At 41.9% G+C, this 24562-nt stretch overlaps 2 protein-coding genes across 3 annotated transcripts in view; one reads left to right on the top strand and one right to left on the bottom strand.

Moving 5' to 3' along the window:
• Positions 1–242: 242 nt before the first annotated feature.
• ndor1 (NADPH dependent diflavin oxidoreductase 1) lies at positions 243–11705 on the bottom strand. 2 transcript variants are annotated; one of them, XM_085794161.1, is made up of 15 exons: positions 11571–11705; positions 10042–10181; positions 9143–9220; positions 8940–9037; positions 8754–8852; positions 7031–7132; positions 6704–6907; positions 5421–5548; positions 5096–5307; positions 3997–4104; positions 3769–3883; positions 2948–3094; positions 2725–2843; positions 1372–1466; positions 243–826 (listed from the first exon to the last, which is right to left on the bottom strand). In XM_085794161.1, the coding sequence occupies exons 2-15, from the start codon at positions 10174–10176 to the stop codon at positions 682–684; spliced, it is 1785 nt and encodes a 594-aa protein (XP_085650287.1). In that variant the 5' UTR covers positions 10177–10181; positions 11571–11705; the 3' UTR covers positions 243–681. The 2 variants fall into 2 exon arrangements, with proteins under 2 accessions (XP_085650287.1, XP_085650286.1); XM_085794160.1 differs by having other exon boundaries at positions 414–826; positions 11567–11641.
• An 890-nt stretch (positions 11706–12595) lies between these two features.
• megf10 (multiple EGF-like-domains 10) overlaps positions 12596–24562 on the top strand; it is a 60791-nt gene continuing 48824 nt past the window's right edge. The window contains exon 1 of the mRNA XM_085794163.1: positions 12596–12771. The gene's annotated coding sequence lies outside the window, so the exon portion shown is untranslated. The remainder of the gene's footprint in view (positions 12772–24562) is intronic.

Genomic DNA, 24562 nt, shown 5'->3' with positions numbered 1-24562 from the left:
TACGTGTGTGTCCCTGCTCAGCTGCCTGTGTCGTAGCACAGACGGACAAGCTCTGCTTTTGAGAGGTTGTGTCCATGTCTATGTCTAGTGACTTACTGGAGCCTTGCCAGGCAGCAATAGTGAAATGACAAGACATGAGAGTCACAACTACAACTGAAAGATGCACAGATAAAAAAAACAACACATTTTTGTGATTATTTAGGCAGATATTGTGATATATGATTACAGTTGAACTTGTGATTTTTAACATTTCTATTTTCACACTGAATTTGAGTGTGAAACAAATCCACATGTTCCCTTGTGTCTACAGAATCTAATCTGCAGGTCACTGCATCTCTATAGCACCACAGCGCTTCTTCCATGGTCTGTTGAGACACATTTGAATTTTATCATAAAAAACTAATGGTTCCTGTGATTTGATTTATTGCATTTGACCGAAAGGCAACTGATAATATGTCTATTAACTGTTCAGCTCACCTCTGGGTTTGGATTGTTAAGTGTGAGCTGCTTTATAAAGCAACATGTGTCAGACATGTTGACTGTGCTCTTGAGTTCATCTGGCTCAGCAGCCTGAGTGAATGTATTTATCTGAGAGCAGGACCAGTTTGGACCATTTCTTATGGTCAGCAGTGCTCATGTGTGAATTCACAGCAGCGGTTGCATCAAATGCAGGTCCTGTGATCAGGACCAGGTCTCGCACTGGATCCGGCCCGTCCTCTCCATGGTGTCGAACATCTGCTGAGCTTCGTTGGCAGACATGCCTCCCTCCTTCTCAAACACCTCCTTCAGAGCGTCACTCACACTGGCTGGCATCTGTTTGGCGTTGCTGCACAGAAACATGACAAAAATAGTGAATGAAGAATAAGAGAAAGAGAAGGAAAAAAGCAAATGGCAGATCCAGAAATATAACACAAATAAGCAAAGCAATATATTGTAAAGTTATATACAAAAAACATCACGAGATTTTAATTGAAACTGCTCACACCTAAATGTCTCAGTATTCAATGTAATATGTTAATCAAATTTATTTGTCCTTTCTTTATTTCATGATCAATTCATTCAATTATTAATCATATTAATAATTATATTCTGTTATATTTGACATTTCCTCTTCTCTGATGATTTTATTCCATTGAATTGTACTTTGGCAGTTGAGCTGAAGTGAATTAAAATTGAACAACAGCTGGTGTTGGTTCTGGTGCAACTTATCACAGTGAGTGAGTTGCCAGGTTTGGTACCATATCCTGCAACCATCACAATATAGTCAGCTATATATGGAAGTAATGGGAAGATGGGTGCACTGTGATTCCGTCACCACAGAGACAATAAGAATAGATGTGATCCAGATGTGAACATGTGCCTTACACTCACCCAGCGATGTAAAAACAGCCACTTTTATTAGCGATCAGGTCCCACAGCAGCTTAGAGCTCTCCTTCACACGGTGCTGCACGTAAACCTTGTCCTCCTGAACAAACAAACAAACAAACAAACAGTCAGAGGACATGAACGACACGTGCTTGTTGAGGCAGGAGCAGCATTAACAATGGATCACTGGTATTGTAGAAAAGGCATTGCTAATGTGTGGACTGTGAGCCCACAGACCTGAACAGCATGCTGCCATGTGTGGGATTTGGTTACAACTAACTCCTGGATCTTTCTGAACCACAGGAGTCCAGCGCTTCACTACCAGTCCCCTGAAAAACATCTGTACAGCTCAGGTAGTTCTCCACACTGGGCGTAGCCGATGTGAATCTACTGCAGGGTTGAATGATGGATGATGAGGCAGTTTCTTAATGTAAGAAACTGCCTCATCCAAGTCAGAATGAGCCTGGTGGAGCACATGAAGGACGACATGATCCACTCCAGTCTGGTCGTATTAGTAACTGTTGTGACATGAATGTCAACATTAGAAGCTTTGTTTTGTTAAATTACTTTTAAATTACTTTTGTGCTTATATGAGCAAATTGATGCATCATCCCATACATCAACTGAAGCCAAATTGTTCTGGACATACTGATTTTAAAGGGATAGTTCAACATTTTGGCATATTGGCCCATTGCCAATAGAGTTGTTTCCCGTTGGAAGCAGTTTTTCGGCAAGCAGTCTCTGCCTTTACCTCTAAAACAACTCTGTCTCGTAACGTTCTGTTATTATTTCATAGCGTGGTGAACGTGCAAATCACAACTTGTCCACGTTGTTGGATTGTGTATTTGATGAGTTTGATGAGGGAAACCAAGAAATTAGCCTCCGTAGCGTAGCTCTGAGCAGCTCGCGGCTCTGCTCCACTGTTCTAAAAGTAGCTCGCACCGTCAATTAAAGGTAACAAACCTACTGCTATGACTACAGGGATTATGGCAATGAGCCAGTTTGCCAAAATGTTGAACTATCCCTTTAATGTGTCAGTAGAGTTCAGCCTCTGTGTCTCTGTTAAGTAAAAAAAAAGGGCATTCATGGTGTTGTGAACTGGATTGCATTCGATTATATTGGTTCTATCTATCCATTTATCTTTCTTTATCTATTTTGGTTTTCTTCACCGTGTCCACCACAGCCTCACTGATCAGAGATTTTATTTTATTATTTTATTTAATTTCTCCTATTGTCTGTTGTTTTTTCCTGCATCTGTTCCCTGGCAGCAAAGTGTGTGTCAGCATGAGCGGTTGAGTTTCAGTCCACGCCTGTGATTGTTCATACAAATACTGAGAGTGTGTGTGTGTGTGTTTGACCTGGTCTCGTGAGAAGGCAGTGAAGAGTGTCAGCTGTTCGGCCTTCATCATCTCCTCCCACTCTGACCTGAAGTAGAAGTCCCTGGACTCTGAGCGGCAGCCGAAGAACAGGACGTTGGCTGAAGAGCAGAGAGACAGAGAGGAGGCGTCTCATTATCAGCGGTCCGACATGATGTGGACGGACAAAAATTCATTTATGAAGTCAGAGACGTGAAGCTCTCACCAGCCCTCCCCTCGGCCGTCCTCTCCTGTACAGCAGACCTGAATGGAGCCACTCCTGTCCCAGGTCCAACCATGATGACAGGGGTGTCCAGGTCTGTGGGGAACCTCATAGTGCCCTTCTTTACCCACAGAGGAACACACACCTCCCCTGCAACAGTTTAAAACACACACACACACACAATCAGTGATATGTATAAATCAACATTATATCAAAGGAGTGTCATTAAGAATACTGCCTGGTTTCAGATCCTGCCGTTTATCTTTATGTTGCTGTTATCTTTATTTCCTTTTTAACAATATTTTTTAAATTAATTTTTCACTTTTACAAGTAAAGGATGGATACATAATATGGTCCATAGAAATAAAAAGCAAAACAAGCAAACAAACGGAACAAAACAAACATATAAAAACAAAACAAAAAACATAACACCAGCTAAGATCCTTGTAAATAAGTAAAAATGTAAAATTCCTGCAGCATGATATTACAGACACCACGCTCTACAGGGTTCCCAAACTTACCAGCCTTTAACAGTTGGTACTTTTTAATTGATCCAATGTAATACATTTATAAATTCAGGATAATGTGCAATGTACACACAGCTAATTCTGAGTTTCTATTTTAAAATGAAACCATGTTTTTATCCACCTCCTAAAATAAAGACACTTAAATGGCATTCCTGTCAAAAATAAATATTAAATTAATTAATAATTAAGAGAAATCCAACATTCCAGAAACATGCCAACTTTATGTGGAGAGATATGTGGCTACAGCCTTTAGCTATCTGTTTTAAATATTGAGTGATATAATACGTAGTGACAGACCTTGTGTGGGGTCCAGTGAGGCCAACCAGGTGGAGCAGAGGCCTCTCCGAGGTTTAACCAGCTTGGTTTTGTAGCGGACGACAGCCACCAGTATCTGAAGCCTGTGTGGGTGAGCCTGTGTGGACAGACTTCTCTTTAATGTGATTTGCCTTTACTTATATAATCAAAGTTATATAGATGAAACACAGATTGTGTTTATAATAGCAGTTAAATGTCTGGATGCTGTACCTGGAGAGAGGAGGCGATGGAGAAGGAGCGAGGCTGGATCTCAGGGAACAGATCCAGGAGGTAGTCCACTCTGAGCTGGGCCGTGGTGTGGGGGAAATCTGCCAAGACCTGCAGCACAGAGAGCAATCAGAAACACAGCTGCACACATTTAACCAGACAGACCAAACAGATTCCTGATTCCTGAGGACAAACAATAATCATATGACAAGTGCTGGAATAGGGCATCATTTTAAGTCCAACCCACAGGCCTATCACCACGATTGATTTTAAACTGCCCACAACCTTGTCTAATACTATGTGAACCATCACATTGTATCAGTTAAATCCTGTTCTGGAGCATTTTTCACAAAATTGTTTGAAATCCTCTTCACTCTCCGATTGCAACCAATTAATTAAATGCTTTTTCACCAAAATGAAAACATTAAAAGTGACGGACAATCCTGTAAAAACAGTGTTGTACCGCTCTACCTCGCTAAATGCGTGTGTGAGATCAGAGTCTTCAACAAGTTACAACCACGGAAAGACAACAACAGCGAGCAATAGAATGTACCACACTGAGGTCTGGTAGGTGGTGATGTAGCTCTGAGCTGGACGACGTTTTCTAGGATCTCCAACCCTACCTATAATGACCCAAGTTCCCTTCCCATTTTCCCCACTGACCTCTCAGTGACAGCATTATTCTACAGTTCATTAAAAACATCTGTAATCCAGGTGGGTTAATGTGAATACAGACAACAAAACAGGAAGCTGGGTACTGTAGCAGGCATGGCCTCAGAAAAATGGCAGAAAGTCAATAGCAAAACCCATCTGGTGCAGATGTGGTGGAAAGTTCAGTCATTTTCACTTAAGACAAAATAGTTTTCATCTCATTTGCCAATAGACCATCACTTGAGTTCAATGTGAAGAGATGTTCCAAGACCGAACTTAATTCATACCAGCAACTGACCTTTAGTGAATTGAGTGGTGAAACATCTTGAAGCTAAACTAAACAAGTCATAGCCACAGATATTTGGGTTTTTTTTCTAATCAAATCAAACAGTTGGATGCCCCTGTTGTAAGGTTTGAGGTGCAGCCTCAGCACCGGCTCCTCCTCCCTCACCTCCAGCGCGTTGCGTCGGGGGATGTTGCAGTAGCTGTGCAGCTCCGACTGTCCCGCCGCCGAACTGAACTCCAGCAGCTTCTCCTGCTCCAGCTCGTTGGTCGCGAAGGTGGACAGCATCTCGAAGAAGGAGCGGCGGGGCACGGCGGCGATGTCCAGGAAGCTCTCCACCAGGTGGCGCACGGTGCAGGGCTGAGGAAGCCTGGCTGGGACTGAGGAGGAGACAGACCATCATGAACAAAGAGAGGGGTGAAGGCTCAGAATTATTGCCCACCTCTGCAGTCGCTTGTAGCTCAAACTGTGGCTTTTTTAACCACACACGCACCTGCAGTGTTGTCTGTGGGCCTCAGAGTGAAGCTGGCCTCTGGATCTAACGCCAGCAGTTGGCAGAATTGTTGCACGTCTTCTGGCGCGTTACAGGGATACATCATCACAACGTCACCAGCACCAAACCTGCACAACAACACAGCTCAGGATGGGTCAAGTCTGGATCACACTACAAACTTTCCTGTTTAAAGGAAGAAATATATTAAAACTCATCAAGTTATTTTACAGTACATTGAAGGGATAGTTCAACATTTTGGCAAATTGGCCCATTGCCATACGTTACGAGACAGAGTTGTTTTCGAGGCAAATGCAGAGACTGCTTGCTGAAAAACTGCCCCCGACGAGAATTTATCAGTGGTTTTGCATGAATTTACCTCGAAAAATAACTCAGTCTCATAACGTTCCGTTATTATCTCAAGCTCTGACCCAGGCCCAGAGTTTTCAATGGAGCAGAGTCGTGAGCTCTGCACAGTGCATGGTATTTCCGGGCTTTCCCTCATCAAACTCATCAAATACACAATCCAACAACTCCAAAATGTTTTAGTGACAAGTTATGACCTGCACATTCACCACTCTATGAAATAATAATGGAATGTTACGAGATGGAGTTGCTTTCGAGGTAAATACGTAACCGGAACTACATTCCAGACACGGCTGCTCGGCAGAGTGACTTCAAAAACGAATGTAGTTCAGAGTGTTTGCTTCATGTGTCGTAATGTTACATAATTACACGTTATTATTTCATAGCGTTGCAAATGTGCAGGTCACAACTTGTCCACAAGAGCGTTTTGGAGTTGTTGGATTGTGTATTTAGTTTGATGAGGGAAACATGGAAATACAGCACACCTCTGTTGCGTTAGCTGAGCAGCTCCAGCTCTGCCCCGCCGAACTCTAAACAGCTCGTACCGACAATTAAAGGTAATGAACCTACTCCTAAAACTATAGGGATCATGGCAATAGGCAAATTTGCCAAAATGCTGAAATATCCCTTTAATGCTAGTGAGTCAGGCTGCGCCAGGTCCAGGCTTCAACACCGGTGGGTCGTGCCGGGTCAGGTTTTTATTTTCAGGCCTTTTAAGAACTCAAGAACAGAATGTTCTGCTGCCTGATACATCCAACCCACTGACCGATGCCATGGTAACAAGACAATCACTGTTTTTCAGCTCACCTAAGAGTGGTCATAATGTTATGGCTGATTGGTGTTTAAAACATAGTGAGAATGTGGTTGGCATGGATACATTGTGAGGTGCAGGAACCTGAGCTAATGTTTCAGTTACTCACTTGATGTTGGATCCAGTGATGTCGAACTCAATGTGCCTCACATCCTGGAAGTGTGACGGGTCTGTTACTCTCGTGTTGGACAGCAGTCTGGCAGGAAAGGGCCGCGACTGGGAGGGGACGGTCTGGTCCGTGCTAATCCTCAGCCTGTCCTCCGTCTCCTCTTTCGCATCGTCCAGGAAATGGAAGGAGAAGGTTGGAGGGAGTCTGCCACAAGAAACAAGCAAAGAAAATCAGCGTCCAGCTGCATCAACACCGAGGAGGATTTAATAATGAAGCGGAAACGTAAAAGTCTCAACCACAGAGTGAGAATCGAGTGTTCACACTCACGGTTCGTCTTCCCTCAGCGGCGTCACGTCGGCCAAAGACGGGAACAGGGTGAGCACTTTGAACCAAAACGAAGTGAGCCACGGGTCAATCACAGCATCTGCCCTGTTCAGATAGATGTTGAAGTCAACATATGACAGACAGAAATGTCCCAGTCACATCCTCTGCCTTCCAGACACAGTCTGACCTTTGATTAGCTGGATTAATATTATATATTTGTGTTAATTGTGTCATAATGTGCATATCAATGAGAGAGTTATGGCCAAAACATGGCCATAAAGGTGATGTGCTGCTGTACATGTGAACAGCAAAATGTTAATATTCTCTTATTTCAATTCAAATCATATCTGTATGTGCACAAATTATTTTTTATGGTAACAAGTTGTGCATTTATCATCTTTGTGTTGTAAATGTTGATGACACATGTGAAAACATCATCTACTTCCTGGAGCTAATGAGCCCAGAAACACTCATTAACACACAGTATACAGTCAGGTAGAACCATTGATCACTGCTCTGTCTCTTTAAGACAAGAAATCAGCATCATCTCTCACTTGCAACAGTTACCTAGCGACCTTCAGAAAAACTAAACACTTCCTGCAATGCTGTTTCACATTAAAAGCCTTTAGCAGCTTAAAAACAGATATCCTCCCTTTCCTGCTTGTCTTTTAATGTGAAAGTTTCAGATTTCACTTCTAACAGCTGTTAAAAGTGAAAAATGCCTGTCCATGTGCTGCCCATGAACAGATCAGACTTGCATAATGATGCAACATCTTGAAAGATTACTAGGGATGTGTATTGGCAAGAATCTGGCAATACAATACGTACACGATGCAATATACTGCAAATTGTGATACTATAAGCAAGATGATTGTGATTTTTTTCCTTTTAGTCTTTGCTCAGTTAGCTAACACTTGAGCATGTGATGAGTCACAGACCTGAGCTCTCTGAGATCTCATTGTTCTGTTGCAGTGGAGGAGTCGATGGCTGAATGACTGCTGCCAACCAGCAGTCAGAGATTTAAATGCAACACGAGAATGAACCAGCGCCGTGGATGTTTGCATATGTTGATTGTTAATACGAAAATCAATACAGTGTTTTTGAATATTGATACAGTATTGCAAAACGAAATATCGCGATATTTCAGTGTATCAATATTTCCTTACGCCCCTAAAGATTACCACTTTGATCGAGCAATTAAAAATGATCATACACTACACTGAACTTTCAAACTAAAATGAGGTGCTTCTTAAAACTAAAATGCACTAGTGTGGATGTAGCCTTTGTCCTTGTGTTTTGGGTTAGAAACCCAGCAGCTGTGCCTTCATAGCATTTAACATTTTGAAAATAGTAGTAGCAGTTTATTCCATCTTGTGCACAATTTGTTACAGTCAGGCATTAATCAACAATCAATCAACCTTCAATAATGCATTCCTTAATTCATCAGGTGTAGGCTGAAACTATTCAGCTTATAAGTGCCTACCCTTTAATTCTTCAGAAATGTTATAATCAACTGATGAAGCCAAAAAAATAATCAGCATTAAAGTTGCAGTCAAATCTCAAATGTTCAATCCTGTTCATAGCTTTCTATCATACTATGTTTTAATTTGTTTTTAAACTGTATTATGTGTATCTAATTGTTTGTGTCAGATTAGAAATAAATTCAAGCTTTTCTTTGCTTCACCTCACCTGTTACTGTATCTGTCAGTGATAATGACTTTCTTACCCGAGGTCATGCTGGTCATCAGCCAGCCCGACAGGCAGCAGTGAGTTGGCGCCCAGCTGCAGGAGGCGCTTGTGAAGCTTCTTGGCAACAAAATTAAACCTAAGAGCAAAAGCAGGTGGTGTTATGAAGACAGTGAGTCGTTCTGAATATGAAGTGTGAGAACTGTGAATGTTGAGGAGCACCAACTTTGGATAGGAGGAGTCCCCCAGGCCCAGTACGGCACAGTCCAGTCGACCCAGAGAGCCCAGAGGTAAAGACTTCCTGAAGAGAAACCTCCAGAAGTTCTGCACAAGGTGAGAGGATAATGAAAGGGTCGCCCAAAAACTCAAAAACACCATTGATCTTCATCTTTTTTTGTGTGTGTTCCACATGCAAGTTTGTTTTATCACCGTCATATTGTCTGGAGGGTCTCCTTGGCCTGTGGTGGCACACACAAAAACCACCAGAGGCTCTGAGATCAGGTTGGCCTGAGGAAACACATGAAACCACCGGTTTTATTATTCACATCAGCTTTTAAAAATACCTGCATTCATGTCGTTTATTCCTCCCTACTCACTACCCAGGGAGTTCAGTGTAGAGGACCACATAGTAAACTCACTGGATAAATGAAAAAACACTGTTAGGGTTAGGCTTTTGGCAAATTGCCCCATTGCCATACCCCCCAAAGTCTTAGGAGCAGGTTCATTACCTTTAATTGTCATCATAAGCTATTTTTAGAACGGCGGAGCAGAGCTGCGAGCTGCAAGCTGCGAGCTGCGAAGAGCTACACTACGGAGGCTAATGGGATTTCTTGGTTTCATTGAGTTGTTTTCGAGGTAAATGCAGAGACTGCTTGCCAATGAACGCATGAATTTACCTCGAAAACAACTCCGTTCCGTTATTATCTCATAGCGTGGTGAATGTGCAGGTCACAACTTGTCCATGAGAGTGTTTTGGATTGTGTATTTGATGAGTTTGATGAGAATGAAACCAAGAAATCCCATGAGCCTCAGTAGCGTAGCTCTAAGCAGCTCGCGGCTCTGCTCCGCCGTTCTAAAAATAGCTTGCACCGACAATTTAAGGTAACGAACCTACTCAAAACTATAGGGACAATGGGCCAATTTGCCAAAATGGTGAACTATCCCTTTAAGCATGAGTTCAATGCAATTTATAGGGGGCAATAATTCTCACTGTACATTCAGACGGTGATACAAAGTGGTAATCTCACTAAATAGTGGCCTATGTAGAGAGTGGTAAGAGATTTGGGACACTACAATACACCACACTCACAATAATACACCAGACTCACCACATTGTAGTTATCCAAAGGCAACACTTGAACTTGCAGATGCCTCCTCTTGGCCTGCCGTGCGATCCTCTGGGCTGTGTCCTGGGCGGTGCCGGTCTGGCTCCCGTACAGGACCAGGAGAGCAGGCTGTGACATTATGACTGCAAGAAACACACCAGTTTACAAAAAAGGCTCTGTTTATTAGAAGGCTACAAACCGAACACTCTCTTCTTGAGTGTGTTTCACGTTCCTCTAGTGTTCCTTTTTACTATTGTTGTTCCCCCAGACCAGCTACATGTCTGGTGTCCACAAGGTTTTGGTCGATTGGTGACACCTTTACTATGCTACAAAACCCCTGGTTTTAGGTTTATGAGTCTGTTGACCCACATATTTCAATTTCATCTTATTTAGGATAGCCCCTTGAAATGCGGTATCTTGTTTTCAAGGGGGTCTCAACACGGATACAAAAAATAACACAAAACATACATTACAATTACCCAACAGACACAAAACACACCACTTCCACAGCCCCATATGCCCTATCCACCCCATCACAAGCTCTCAAATAATAGATAACAGTCATAGCAAGGAACCAAGAGTATAAAAACAATTAATCCTCAAAATGATTTATGGTTTTACAGCATACACAAAAGCTTTAATGGAAACAATAACATATTGTATGCACTGAACACTGAGACTCTCACTGACAACCCAGTATTAAGTAGTAGTAAGTAGTAATTTCAAGCTTCAGCTTAAGTATTATAAAATATGAATGCAGCACTTGTTCTTCTTTTCCAAGCGCACAGTAAATAGTCTGTCTATGAAGGTTCCTGTAATGTTATTATATGTGTGTTAATGAGAACTTCTATCTTTGTATAGAGTTATTCAGATTGAGTTTTGGACACTTGGAAGATTCTGGCTCTGTGCAGGGATTGGATCATGAAGAATGGGACTAAAACTATACGTGTTGCATTTACGTGTTCAGCAACATTCATATAAAACAAGTGTGGCAACCAGTTTCTGGATGCGACCTCTGGGACATGTTCTGATACTGTTGTTATCAAAGTTAGAGTATATAATCTCTGTATTGAAGGTGTGTGGCGGCCTGGCAGCGACGCTGTTGACAGGTACACAGGTCTGAACAGCTGTGCCAGCAGCTGGACCGTCCAGTGTCCGCGTGCTCACCGATGCTACGGGAAGTTGAATGTGACCGGGGCTTGACGTCAGCCTGTCGCCGGTAGTTCATGTCGGTTATGAAAACGAGTCGAAGTCAGAGAACGAATTTTGTTTTGTTTTGTTCAGCCGGAGCAGTGAAGGCAGTGATAAGGACAACTCGGGGGGGGGGGGCACAGCTTTGACCGCTCACTGCCGTCCAGCGGGCTGTCTCCTCTCTGAAGACCCCTGATGCTAAGTTACTGATGCATGTGTTGCTATTGCGACAGACCCTGACCTGCTAGCATGCTAGTTAGCCGGCTGTAAACTGCTCATTTATACGCTTGTTATTTGGATTTATAACTGACAAAACACCAAGGTAACAAACACACACTCACCGCTGCTCTGTTCGTCCACAACAGTGTGTCAGGACAGGGACAGTGACAGGTAACTGCTCTGAGAGAAGAGGACACCTCTCTCCTCCAAACCAAACACATCCGTCACACTTTACGGCAAGTCAGCCTCGAGTTGTGATTGGCTCGCGCGCTGACGCTGCGTTCTGAGTCCTACAAATAGAATCGGAAATTTCACTGAAAAAATAACCCAAGACATGAAAATAGCGCCGCAGCCCACAGTGGTCAGCTGCGGTCAGGCCGGAAGCGACTTTTACACTGACTAGTACACAATTCTCAAAATATAATACTCATGAACTACTCATGAAAGAGATAGTTTTGTCCCACATCAAAGTCAGAGGAACTGGCTTGTTTTGGTCGGTTACTATGATTTTATCCTATTCCTATATGTCATTGGTGAACACAGCAAACTGCTGTTTAACTAACCAAATGCTGCCCCTAAATAGAGAGAGAGCGCATTTAAGAAGTGTCCAAATAGAGGAAATTACCTATGCTACTTTTTTTGTAAATATTATCTGTTTTTCGGCATCTATGATCAAAATATCTGTTTATGTATTGATCCTTTCTCAGTTGTTGTAACTGTTTCAGACAGGGCTGGGCACTTTTAGACTATGTGTAGCCTACTTTCATGTCGATCTCATGACAGTCCATCAACATCATGAACAGGATCGAAAAGGTGACTTACTTTTAAAGAAAATAAATAAATACATACTTTAGTTTTGTGTTTTTGATCTTTTCTCTCACACTAACCATATTATTTAATGTAATTTGTTTATATTTTTATATGTTCTGACAGTAAATTTTCCAATTTAAATAAAAGATAAAAACAGACATTTATTTTCTTTCTATTCTTCCAAGTGTGCTCTGTTGTTTACCTCCATCCTCCATCATGTGAAATCAGTGGTTGTAGCCTGGTGAGTGTAGGTGGATGATAGCCCGTCATTGGTGGAGAGGTGAGTGACGTCACGCGGTGGTCCTGCCAGTGTTTTAAGAATGAGGGAAGTTTAGTCAGTGTGTTGTTGAGACGCTGCCGGAGAGTGAACCCTGCGACAAACAACTACACTGAATGGTTCTTATGGGCTTCCAGAGGGACGGAGCTGTTCTCTCTTAACCACTGGACTATCACTAACAGCGGAGGACGCATCCATGCGCCACGACAGGAGCCGAATTCTCTCGTATACATAAGGTAAATATTGTCTTTTAAGTAAGCAGAAACCTACCTGTGCGGGGCGAATGAAAGTTTTTAATTTTTTTTATTTTTACTTTGTTTCAAATTTTGAAATAATGAAAGACATCAAATTCAGGCAGATCATCTGCACAAATCAAGAGTCAACTCCGCAGCTACACTAAGATGTGTAGGCTACAGAGTCCAGTGTTCTGTCAAGGGGAATAGGAAAATGGTCTCAGGGGAAGCCATGCACAGTTTAAGCATTAAATAGTAGCTATATGGTGTTAATATACCCTGTATTCAGTATGTGTGTGCCTATTATATGGTCTCTGAAAGAAACCACATAACTTATGCTTAAAGTATATCTTGCTGCAGGATGTAATCTAATGACTTGATCCAACAGTAGGCTATAATGATCCAATTGCTCCACCCTTCAAAGAATAACTTTTTGATAGGGGAATATTGAATTTCTTGCCCATTGTGCTAAAAAGTTCAACGAATAAATAACACTAAAGAAAAGATGGAAAAAAAGAAAAAAGACTACGATTCTTTTATCCGTGCCTTGGGAATTCAAGCCATTAAATTCAGAAGGTGATGTTGACCCACATCCTACCACTTCTCTCATCCATTGATAGCTGAGGAGCAGAGAGCCTGGCACGGCTTACTACACCACTCAACGGAAACCAAACAGCTCTTTAAAAGTCATAGGGTTTCACTATTTTAGGATGGAGGATGTTGCAGCTGGTTGTCAGGGAACCGAATTCTGTGTTTTCAGTTCTTCACTCATTTCCACAGTCAGGGAACAGTGTCTGGATGGAACATTATTCTGCTGTAATGTGTTTACTTGTTCTTTATTATTCTGTGATTTGCTGCAATGAGTTGCTTCTGCCCCCAAGTGTTTGTGGCAGACTGTGTGACCAGTACACTGCAGAACTCCAGCTAATGTGTTTTGTCCAGTTTTGGTGCATTTTTCACCAAATCATTGGGGAAGTTTTATTTCCCCATTCAACATGAATGACTATTTTGGAAAAAATAAGTGTAAAAAAAAAAGGGGGTGATGGTTTATTTGCATGTTTATATATCATATGTGACATTGAATGGTTATATTTGAAATTCAAAATATTTGAAGAATTAATGAGGGATTCATTTTTTCTTTGGGGATGTGGAGCAGGTTTTGGCAGTGGGTCAATATTACGTTAAAAATAGTATTCTTTTTTTTTATTGATACAGAGTAATGTTTTAATATATTTGGGCAGTAAAAGCTCTGTAGCCACAAAAAATGAGATGGCAGAAATATTTTTCTTTGGTTCTTCCACCATCCACTGAGATCACAATAATATGTTCCAGTGCATGAACAATAACTAGCCTACAGCTTTCTGAGTATATAGTCTATAAAATTGGTGTATTTATGTAAAGTAGAAAGAAAGAGGCTGAAGGAAACAGTAACTATATCAAAAAGCCATAACTTACAAACATTAATTACAGATGGAAATGAAAGTAACAGCCAGAGAGTGTCTAAACAAATGAACATAGACCCAGGGTGTGAAAAGTGAAACCAGTGCTGGAGCATTTGTCGGCTGCAGCTGCTGCTGAGTTTCTGCTGTTTACATCTCTGCCTTCCTGCTGTTGTAGAAGCAGTAATGTTTGGGTTATGTAGGTTGATATATCTCCATAAACACTATGACCACCCGCTGTGGTGTCTAGGTGTTTTTTTTTATTATTATTATTTTGTCCTTTATAGCCCCCAGTAAAGTGTGGCTGAAACACACAATACAGTGCAGATTGAGAAGCACCACTACATCATCTAGGCTACATTAGCTTCAATAAAAAAGTGAACATTATAACCTTCTTGAGGGGAGATTTATTGCAGGACTATCTACTTTATTGGTTGAATAAAGTATAATATAGCAGAACATTTAAAAATCACCCATCACCCTCTCAAAGGTGTAGTTTACATCCCTTGACATTTCACTGCAGTTTCTCCAAATGTGCCACCCACCTGCTCCTGGTAATGGTCAGGGACTCACTGGGGAAAGTCTGAACAAATAGGGCCTGAGGGACTTTAATTGGTCTAATAAGTTACACCTGTCACAGCCACACATGCACAGTCCCATTTTCCCAGACCACCAAGCACAGGTGTGTCAACTGAGAGGAAAGGTTAGTGCAACCATGTTGACATGTCACAGAGCTAAGTGTTTTATGTTTGGTGGGTTGAGGACTTGATGGTCTGGGAGTGGGTGGGCAGCATGTTCAGCCAACTCTTGTCTCCCAAAAAGAAGAATGTACTGACCTAAAAAAAATAGACAGAGTAACACTATAAAACAGTAATCTGCGTTGCCACTGTAGCTAATCTAGTCTGCAGCCATAAAGACCACTAAAATGTTGGAGCTTGCTGTCCCATGGGAAGAGTGCTTCGAGAGTGCTTGAAGTAGGCGTTTGAGAGGAAGCAGTAGTGATACCAGCCACTGGTGGATTAATGCCTGCAGAAGGGGTGGGGGGGGTGGGTGTCTGCCAGAGAGGAGCCAGGGGCCCCACCGAGCCGTCCTGGGAAGAGCACATGGGATCAAACATCTAATAATGAAGACTCGTCTGAAGATAGGCAGCAATAACATCAAGCTGTATGCCATTATTACGAGAGTGGCCTATACCAGACAGAAGCTATACAGCCGCCCCATCACACTGCCTTGACATCTTATGTCTGACATGGAAGAATCAAGGGCGGCAGTGGCTCAGGAGCAGGGCCGTTGCTAGGAATTCTGGGCTCCCTGAAAATATACTAAAGTGGGCCCCTTCCCCCTGACTTTTCCACTTTTTTTCACAGACTACGTATGTATTATCATTTCTCATTTAGCCTACTTTGTTTTGATGCTAATGCAGCATTACTATGAGTATCAGTCAGGGTCTTATGCAGAATAATTCAGTCATACAAAGATTAGACTACTGGGGTTTTTGTGGGCCCTACTGGGCGCTGGGCCCCTAGAATTATTATCACCTTTCTCCCCTATACAACGGCCCTGCTCAGGAGGCAGAGCAGGTCGTCCAATAATCAGAGGTCGTAATGTCCTTGGGCAAGAGACACCTTACCCAACTTGCCTCATGTGAATGCATATGAATGATCATTGTGGTGGTTAAATGGGCCGTTTGGCGCACATTGGCAGCCTCGCTTCCGTCAGCTGTGGCTACAGACGTAGCTTACCACCACCGGTGTGAATGTGTATGAATGAATGATGGTTTGGTCCATTATTATTGAGGGGTAACCCCAGAAAGGTGGAAGAATGAATTTAGGACATGACACCAACTTCGACAACCAATGACATAAATGGAGATGGTGGTGTTAAACAGTGAAAGATGGATTAAAATTAATGAGATGGTATTGCATAGCAGCATTATTTACAATATGGGTTCTGAAAGAGTTGGGCTACATTAAACAAACTCCACCTCTGCAATCAAAAAAAAGTAGGCCTATACTGCTAGACTTGGGAAGAAGAAAAGCAAGAGCTTAGAGCCATCCTCAAAACCTGAAAACCACCAGAAGAACTAGAGAGAGCATGGTTGTTTGGAAATGGCAGGCTACTGTCTACAAAAGCACCACGTCAGAAATCAGAAAAACCACAGGCATCTAAGGGAATGAAGTCCAGAAGAGCATGAGGAGAGCCACAATTGATATTCAAAAGAAGGAAGAACCAAGGCAGTGGAAGTGCTGAGAGGTGAAATACCAAGATCATCCAGATCCTCAAAGAGGCAAGAGAGGAACTCGACCGGCTGTCTGGCTTTGGCTGAATCACACCAGTGTATATATTTCTCCATGCTCCATCCCGCACCAGCCTGTGATCATCACATTGAGAAAGACACCACATGCCTGGGAAAATCCAGCTTCTCCTCAAAGCCTGTTTAACAACTTAAGATGATGTTTTTAGATGGCAACCACACAACTGAGTTGCAAAGGATAGAAATAAACATTGTGTTAGTTTACACAAGCTCTGTCACCATGTGTATGGTAGCGGTGCACTCTCTGGTGGTTGACGTATTTTAGATCTCAACTTGATTTTTGGCAGATTTCATAAATGTAAGTCTTCATGTGACAATAATAACGGGCTCATATATTAGAGACTGTCACAGTTCGGTCACCCAGTTCCTGCTCAGTACTTTCCCTCTTCCCTGCCAGGCTACGCCCCCTCAAGCCAACACAACTCACCCCCTGACCACCTCTCCACATCTCTACCTTGGTATCAGTTTCAAATGTACAGTAGTCCTACACCTGCCATGTTGGGGACCCACAGGTGTTTCAAACTAATTAATTAGTTCTACACCAATCAGAAACACAACTCAAATTGAAACACCTGTGTTGGTCCCCAACAGGCAGGTGTAGGACTACATTTGAAACTCATGAATACCCGACAGCCTTCCATTCTTGACCACGACTTCTGTTTTTCCTTCTCTTTCTCCAAGCCAGTTCTGGTACGTTCAGACCAAAAAAAGAATGGGATTGGAAAAATGAAAAGTTGCTCAATGGAAACAAAAAATGTTGTTTTTTCCTTTGCAAACCGTGACATCATCATATCGGCTGTGAAAATGAGCCGGAAGGAGAAGAAGGTAGCGAATGTGGTCTGGTGAAGAAATGAAATGTTTGTTTTTTTTAAAAAAGCTATAAAAGTAAGTTGTACGCTGAACTGTGGAAGCGACGTCCAAAGCTGGGTTCACTGCAACGCCAGAGCAAATAATTAATAAACTTTAAAAACAGAAGAAGGATTACTGAGATGCAAGAAAAAAAAAGCCATTTTGCATGTTGAGCCTGACTAGCATGGAGTAACGTCCTCCCACTTTGGTTCCGCTTAAACTGGTGTGAATTGAAATGAACAAGACTGACATTCAAACCAAGAAAGTAAAAAGGTTTGAAGAAAATGACTTATTTGTCAGCTTCATTAGGATTGTCCTTTGGCCCATTACCAAAAACAGCTCCCACTAAAAGACCTTGCAAAAAAAAAAAAAAAATACCAGATGACCAAGCAAGTTCTAGTTTGTGCAAAGATTACAGCAAGGACAGCAGGGATCAAATATTCACAACAATGTTTAGCTGATTCCATGACAACAAAATGAATAACTCTTTGTTACTAGATGAGTCATGTAACCTTACCACATATACGTACGTACTGGCATTCAGCATTCGTCATGTCCAGGAGGCACATCTGACAGTACGTTTTCAAACCCTTGTGTGGAAAATAATTTCCTATGTGTTTTCGAATGGGAAGTAAGGTGGGAGGAAAAGTGACACCCTCCCCTGGGATGGGTTGTAAACTCTACTATTCTCTCTGACAATAGTGAAACGATACAGTGTCCCATAGAATTACAAAACCTTTTGGATTCCACCTCACTGACCCGTCTTTACTCAGCTGGAACAAATCTTTCATTGAGCTGTCAACGGGTCTTGTATCAGTGGTCCATATAGACAGCTGTTTAACATAACAGTCAGTCCAGCAGTAGCCATTGCTTCTATCAGCAAAGCCTGTAGTATTTATCACAGGCAACAGTTATGTGATGTCTGACAGGCTATAATAAACTAATAAATTGAAAAATATCCACCTTGTCTGCAGAATATGCGTAGAGTTGTGGATAGGACCTGGTACGTTTTTGCTATCAACTTTTTGGTTTTCAACAAACTCACCATTTTTAAATACAATAGCAAAGAGCAACCAGTGAATTCTAGTCAGGCCCTTTGCAGGCTATGAAACTGATACAATAAAACAGGTGTCCATATAGACTGTAAAAAAAAGAAAAGAAAAAGAAATGGACATAACCTCCGTGATGTCCTCCAGTTTTCCGAAAAGCAGTTGTGAAGCTCGGAGCGAGCTGCTCCACCGTCACCATCTTGGCAGGGGCTCCCGGCTAATTCAAAATGTCTTTCTGAGCATCACTCTGGGTCATGCGCACCGTGATCATCCAGCTTCTCTGTTCATTCATTCCCACTGTAAACTAACTGTACAGCTGGTCTATTCAGTAGTCTCATATTGCTGCCTTCTCAATTAGAGCTTGGAAGATCTGCAGCCGCAACAGAGATGATTTGAAACAGGATAAAGGTGGTGCACACCTCACTGATAGAAGTGAACAGATATAAGTCATTGTTTCATGTTTTTAATATTTAGTGTATGCAGCTGTTGGTCACACGATGTGGGTCACTTGCCTCTTCCCTGCATCAGCTGCTGATTTGACTCTTGATATTTGTTTTATCTCAACTCTAAATATCCTAAAGTCCAATACTTAATTGAAAATACTTAAAAATACAAGTACACAAAAAGCTGTTGTGTTTAGTGAGGAGAGTAAGTGTGACTTAGTGTGACTTGTTACTTCCATCCCTGGTGCCAGGAGCAGTGAAACCAACAAACATCTTTGTGTGATCAATTTCCTTTCTCATAAAACACAGGGGATTGGAGTTGTGATGTGGAAATTGAATTTGCATGGATGGAAATGAAGTCCTTATTAAAAATGATAAGAATTTGTTTGTGATGGCTGTTGGAAAACTTGGCTGCATATACTGTATCTCCCCTCCAGTCAGGGAGGCTGTTTTTCATTCTGCATCACTTGTTTCGGTGTCATCCTCAACGTGACTGTCATCATGGCACATCAGAGTCAACACTGTGTGGTCGGACTTGTAAACTATAATCAGTCCAAGCTGTACTTTGTCATGCTTGCTTAGCATCCATGAGAGTCAGCTGTAGGTCCGCTCCATCAATCTCAGCTGTTGTTTTGTTTGGTACGACTGCGTCAATGGGAAAGTTTAGAGAGCTGCTCGTGTCCACATCTTCCTCAAAGTAAAGAAAAAGTGACGGCCTATGCTGTGCGTACTGATTTTTAGTGATATTTCAGTGTGAACCTGTATACCAAACCTTTTCCACATGCTGTGCATGCTGACAAGCATTTGTTAGTTAGTTTATCCATCTGTAGCACTGTGGGACATTAGTGCCCGACCACTCTGTGTGTACAGACAGAGTGTGACGGGAACACTTGCAGAGTTTGGAGTTGAGCCTCGTGTGTCCTAAAATCATCATGATGTCATAGCTGTCATGCCTGCAGAGAAATGTTGCTGCCAAATGTTTACATCCATGAAGCTAGAACAGTGGTTCCCAAAGTGAGGGTCAGGAACCCCCGGGGGGGCACGAGATGATTTCAAAAAATACAAAAAAAAAAAAAGAAAAATTATTATTATTTATATAGGTTATTATAGAAATACCATACTTCAGCCATAATTGTAAAAAAAAAAAAAAAAAAAAAAGATGAAGTAGTAGTTCAAATTAAACCCAGAATGCTGTGCTCCACAAATAGTGCCCAGTGCCCACCCATCTCATTGGTTGAGATTAGATAGATAGATAGATAGATAGATAGATAGATAGATAGATAGATAGATAGATAGATAGATAGATAGATAGATAGATAGATAGATAGATAGATAGATAGTTTACTACATGGATATAACTTTTATCACATGGTAAATTGCTATGTAAAATCAGATCCTTGTTGTGAAGCTGCTCTGGTTTGTGTTGTTGTTATACGCTTGTTTTCGAATGCACCTATTGGTGCGTGTCGGTCACCTCCGATAGCGGGGGTTGCCAGTCTGTGGCACTGTTATTTTGCGGGTCAAGGGCTGAAAAGTTTGGGAACCCCTGATCTAGACCCTATATTGTTGCTCTTCTTTTTTTCCCCTCTTGCAGTTTTTTCATTAATAAATGAGTTTTGCCATTTTAGGGCCTTAATTTGATAGAGACAGACAGGAAATGCAAGGTTTAGGGGATAGTCTGGCTGGACGGGGGTTTAACCTGCAGTGACTTGCTGCGGTGGGCATTGTGGTAGTAGCTAGGTAAGTAGGTCACAACAACATTGCTTGTCTCTTATTATAATTTAGCACAGATTTCGTTGTGTGCAGAGGAAATAAAGGCATCATCAGGAGAAAACAATTTGCAGTTATCGCCAGATAATGAGGTTATGATCCTGTTATCTTGAGATAACAAAGCCTGTTTTCTCATTATGATTACTTTTGTTAATCAGAGATCAGACAGACTGCATGATGGGATGATGCACTGATTAGAGAGCATTTCAATTAAAGGCAGATGTCATGTGTCTTTTTATAATATAAGTTAATTTTCAGATCGATCAAAAAAAAAAAAAAAGAATTCAGATCTGCCCTCATCAGCTCATAACAAAGAATTGTTGCCAAGGAAGAGGGTGACTGTAGTTTCTCCTGGTTATTATCTCATGGAATAGTCCTGGTAATTATCTCATTACCGCAACAGAAACAATGATATGATACGTAATAATATCTGGTTACCTCAGTCACATCAAACAGACAAAACATGTCTTTGATCATTTGTAACAAGTTCAAAGCCTTTACTGTCCGTGGAAAAGGGAATCAAGATCACACACATCTGTACGTCATATTTTAGCTGCATTTTGACAATTTCAAGCCCTGGAAAAAAAACTGACTGTGCCCCTGCAGATAAATATTGGTCCATGGCCTGAGTGCACCCTTTGTCTGGTCCTGGAGGGACTTCAGACAGCAGGTCTTGGTTCCTGGCAGTCCTTTGTGAGCGGACAGAGAGGCATCAATACTGTGCTGCCTGGAACAGTGTATCAAAGTTATGCAGCCCGGCCTAATCCACCCCATTAGAGGTTGTGTGTCTAGAGCCCTTTCACACACACAGCATGGCCCTTGTTTGTGCAGCAGTGCAGTTGTCTTGGGGCGGGGAGGGGTCTCGGCGTCGGTGGTTGCAGCTGTGCCCTCTCTTCGCTCAGTGAAACCTTAGAGCGTTGGCCTCTGCTGGCCCATAAAGCACCTGCACAGACACACTGTCAGCAGCCACGCAGTCGCTGGAGACATCTCACGGGGGCTTCCTCCACCGACCGACCGTTTTCAACAGGAGGTTCCCCCACAAGACACGGGACTAACCTCACTGACCCGTTTTTTTAGATTCATCAAGCATCTGGAGTAATAAAGTTGCCATATCATGTGCTGTATAGCCGCCAGCTGTTTCTGTACCATTAAGGAAGGAGACTAGACTTACAAAAAAAAGTCTCCCCCCTGAGATTCAGGCGGTACTTTAATACCCAGCAGTTCGGATTAGTCGTTCGCACCTTAGAACATGTCTCACATCATTTTCAACATGTACACAGGCTTTGGTTCCTTCAGTGTATAAACACACATCATTTTATTTATTTATTAATTCACATTTACTTAACCAGGAAGTCCCATTGAGATCAGAAATCTCTCTTACAAGGGAGACCTGGCCAAGGTAGCAGCCATGTAAAATCAACCCATATACAATAAACAATAAAACAAAAACTCAGATATCTATAGATACAAATACGCTTAAAACCATTAATAGATATAAATATTTTTAGTTTAAATGGATATTTCAATATTTTGGCAAATTTGCCTATTGTCATAATCCCTATAGTCTTCGGAGTAGGTTCATAATTGGTGGTGCAAGTTGTTTTGAGATCGGCGGGGAAGAGACGCAAGCTGCTCAGCTAACGCAACGGAGGCTAATGGTATTTCCATGTTTCCCTCACCATACAAGTTGTGATCTGCACAATCGCCACGCTATGAGATAATAACTTATCATTATGTAACATTACACGAAGCAAAAACTCAGAACTACTTGCGCTTTTGAAATCACTCCGCCCAGCAGCCGTGTCTGGAATGTAGTTCCGGTTACGCATTTGCCTTGAAAACAACTTGGTCTCATAACGTTCCATTATTACTTTCATAGCGTGGTGAATGTGCAGGTCACAACTTGTCCATGTGAGCGTTTTGGAGTTGTTGGATTGTGTTTTTGATGAGTTTGATGAGGGAAAGATGGAAATACTGTGTGCCGTGCAGAGTTCACGTCTCTGCCCCGCCGATCTAAAAACAGCTTGCACCGACAATTAAATGTAATGAACCTACCCTTAAGACTATAGGGATTATGGCAATAGGTGAATTTGCAAAAAAAAAATTGAAATATCCCTCTAAGAACTTTTTGTAAATTATTCCAAGACCATTTTTTAGCCTATGGTAGGAGAATCATGTTTTGTCCAAGGTACATTAAAGCAACCATGCAGATGGTAGCTACAACAATAGATAGAGAGAGAGAAGGGGTATTCTGGAAGTTTACCCAACACAGCTTTGTAGATGAATATGTACCAGTGCTGCCGTCTATGAATATTCAGTGATGTCCAGCCACTTAAATCATAGAGAATGCAGTGATGAGTAAGAGATTTTGCATTGGAAATGCAACGTATGATAGACTGGGTCGAGGCTCCTCCTCCATTAAAGAGCACAGTGCCATTTATAATTTTGTACAAACTAAAACCACAGGTTTCAGTTGTTTTTGTAACAAAAACTTGCATGATCTCTGTACTGGTTGTCATTCCTTGTGTCAACTCCAGCTGTGAGGTGGTGTCTTCTTAGCGTGACTCCAATACCAGACAAACTCTTCTGAAATGATGGATCATAAAGCATAAAGCTAATATGAAGCTGCAGCTCTCAAATCAAGTGTATATATTTATCCCAGCAATAGTATTATGGTTTAATGCTGCTGTTTTGTCCAGGTTTGATCCTCAAATGGTATTAAACATAATGCAGTCCTCCATGTTTGTGGTTATAGGGCTTTGTGGTGAATGTTTACAGTGAGGCACTGCAGAGATACAGTAAGTGGCTGGAATGAGCTGTAATCATGAAAAGAATGATCTTAAGAGACTGTACATAATGAAACCTGTGACTTTCACTGTAAATGTTAATATAGCTCAGTGTCATGTTACTGCTAGTTCAGAAAAAAACACGATCAAAGCTCCACAACTGAACTTAGATGACCCTGCTCCCTGCAGGTCAGTCGGCTCTGACCTCATGTCATGGTTCACACACAAACAGCTGTTCCTAAATGTGATTATGTCCTTTGACGTCATGAATATTCTGAAGAATTTACAGTCTGATGGTGTTGGTTTCTTCATAGTTGATCAATTTGTTTAATTACTTGATGGTTTATTATTTAGTAGTAAATAACTGTGTGCAAAGGAGGTGGTATGAATCTTATGTTGTGTAGTGCAAAGAGGTGCAGCCATGAGACGGCTGCACCAGACAGATGTTGATAGGATACTGGAGAGAGACAGGAAAGTGATGAGAGAGATTTTGGGCATTGCCAACATGGGATGTGCTCTTAAAGGGATAGTTCAACATTTTGGCAAAATGGCCCGATGCCATAATCCCTATAGTTTTAGGAGTAGATTTATTATTTTTAAAGCAGAAGTAAGTAATATATTTGTGTTAATATAAGTCTTAAATAGTTATATCTTCCGACAGCAATCACTTACATAGAGTGTTTGGACTGAATCACGGGTCTCTCAGTCCCTCTGCTCTGCTCTGAGCCGAAGAGAAAACATTTATCGTATCCTACAGTTTTTATCCAATGAGGAGAGAGAACGGCATGCAGGGCTGTGTGTGCAGCCAAGGAACGCCGTGAATGTGGCGACGTAGGGACGAGGACTGTTATGGTGCGTTCAAGGAAACTCGTATTTTTCCGACCGTGAAGTGGTACCAGTTCGATCTGGTACGAGTTCACCGGTCGGAAGTTACGAGTGGCCGTTATAGTGACTTTCACCGGTAAAACAGGTCGGAAAAACACGAGTGGGTTGCCTGAAACGCTACAAAGTCGTAAGTTGTGACTTGAAGCTGTAATTTACGATTTCAAAAGCCTGCCTGGAACGCAGCATTAGCGAAAACGACCGGACCACTTACTTCTGCTTTAATTGTCGGTGCAAGCCGTTTTTAGAACGGCGGAGCAGA

The sequence above is a fragment of the Trachurus japonicus genome, chromosome 12, assembly GCF_045865225.1.
Source record: "Trachurus japonicus isolate A0001 chromosome 12, Traja_1.0".
Taxonomy (NCBI): Eukaryota; Metazoa; Chordata; class Actinopteri; order Carangiformes; family Carangidae; genus Trachurus; species Trachurus japonicus.
Note: the sequence above shows the minus strand (reverse complement) of the source record. Positions and strands in the feature narration are given on the sequence as shown.

Coding starts and splice junctions, on each gene's coding strand:
- ndor1 (XM_085794161.1), bottom strand. CDS start 10,176: ATGTCACAGCCTGCTCTCCTGGTCCTGTACGGGAGCCAGACCGGCACC. Junction 9,221..10,041: donor CTTTGGATAACTACAATGTG/GTGAGTCTGGTG, acceptor GTGTTTCCTCAG/GCCAACCTGATCTCAGAGCC. Junction 8,853..8,939: donor GGGGACTCCTCCTATCCAAA/GTTGGTGCTCCT, acceptor TTTTGCTCTTAG/GTTTAATTTTGTTGCCAAGA.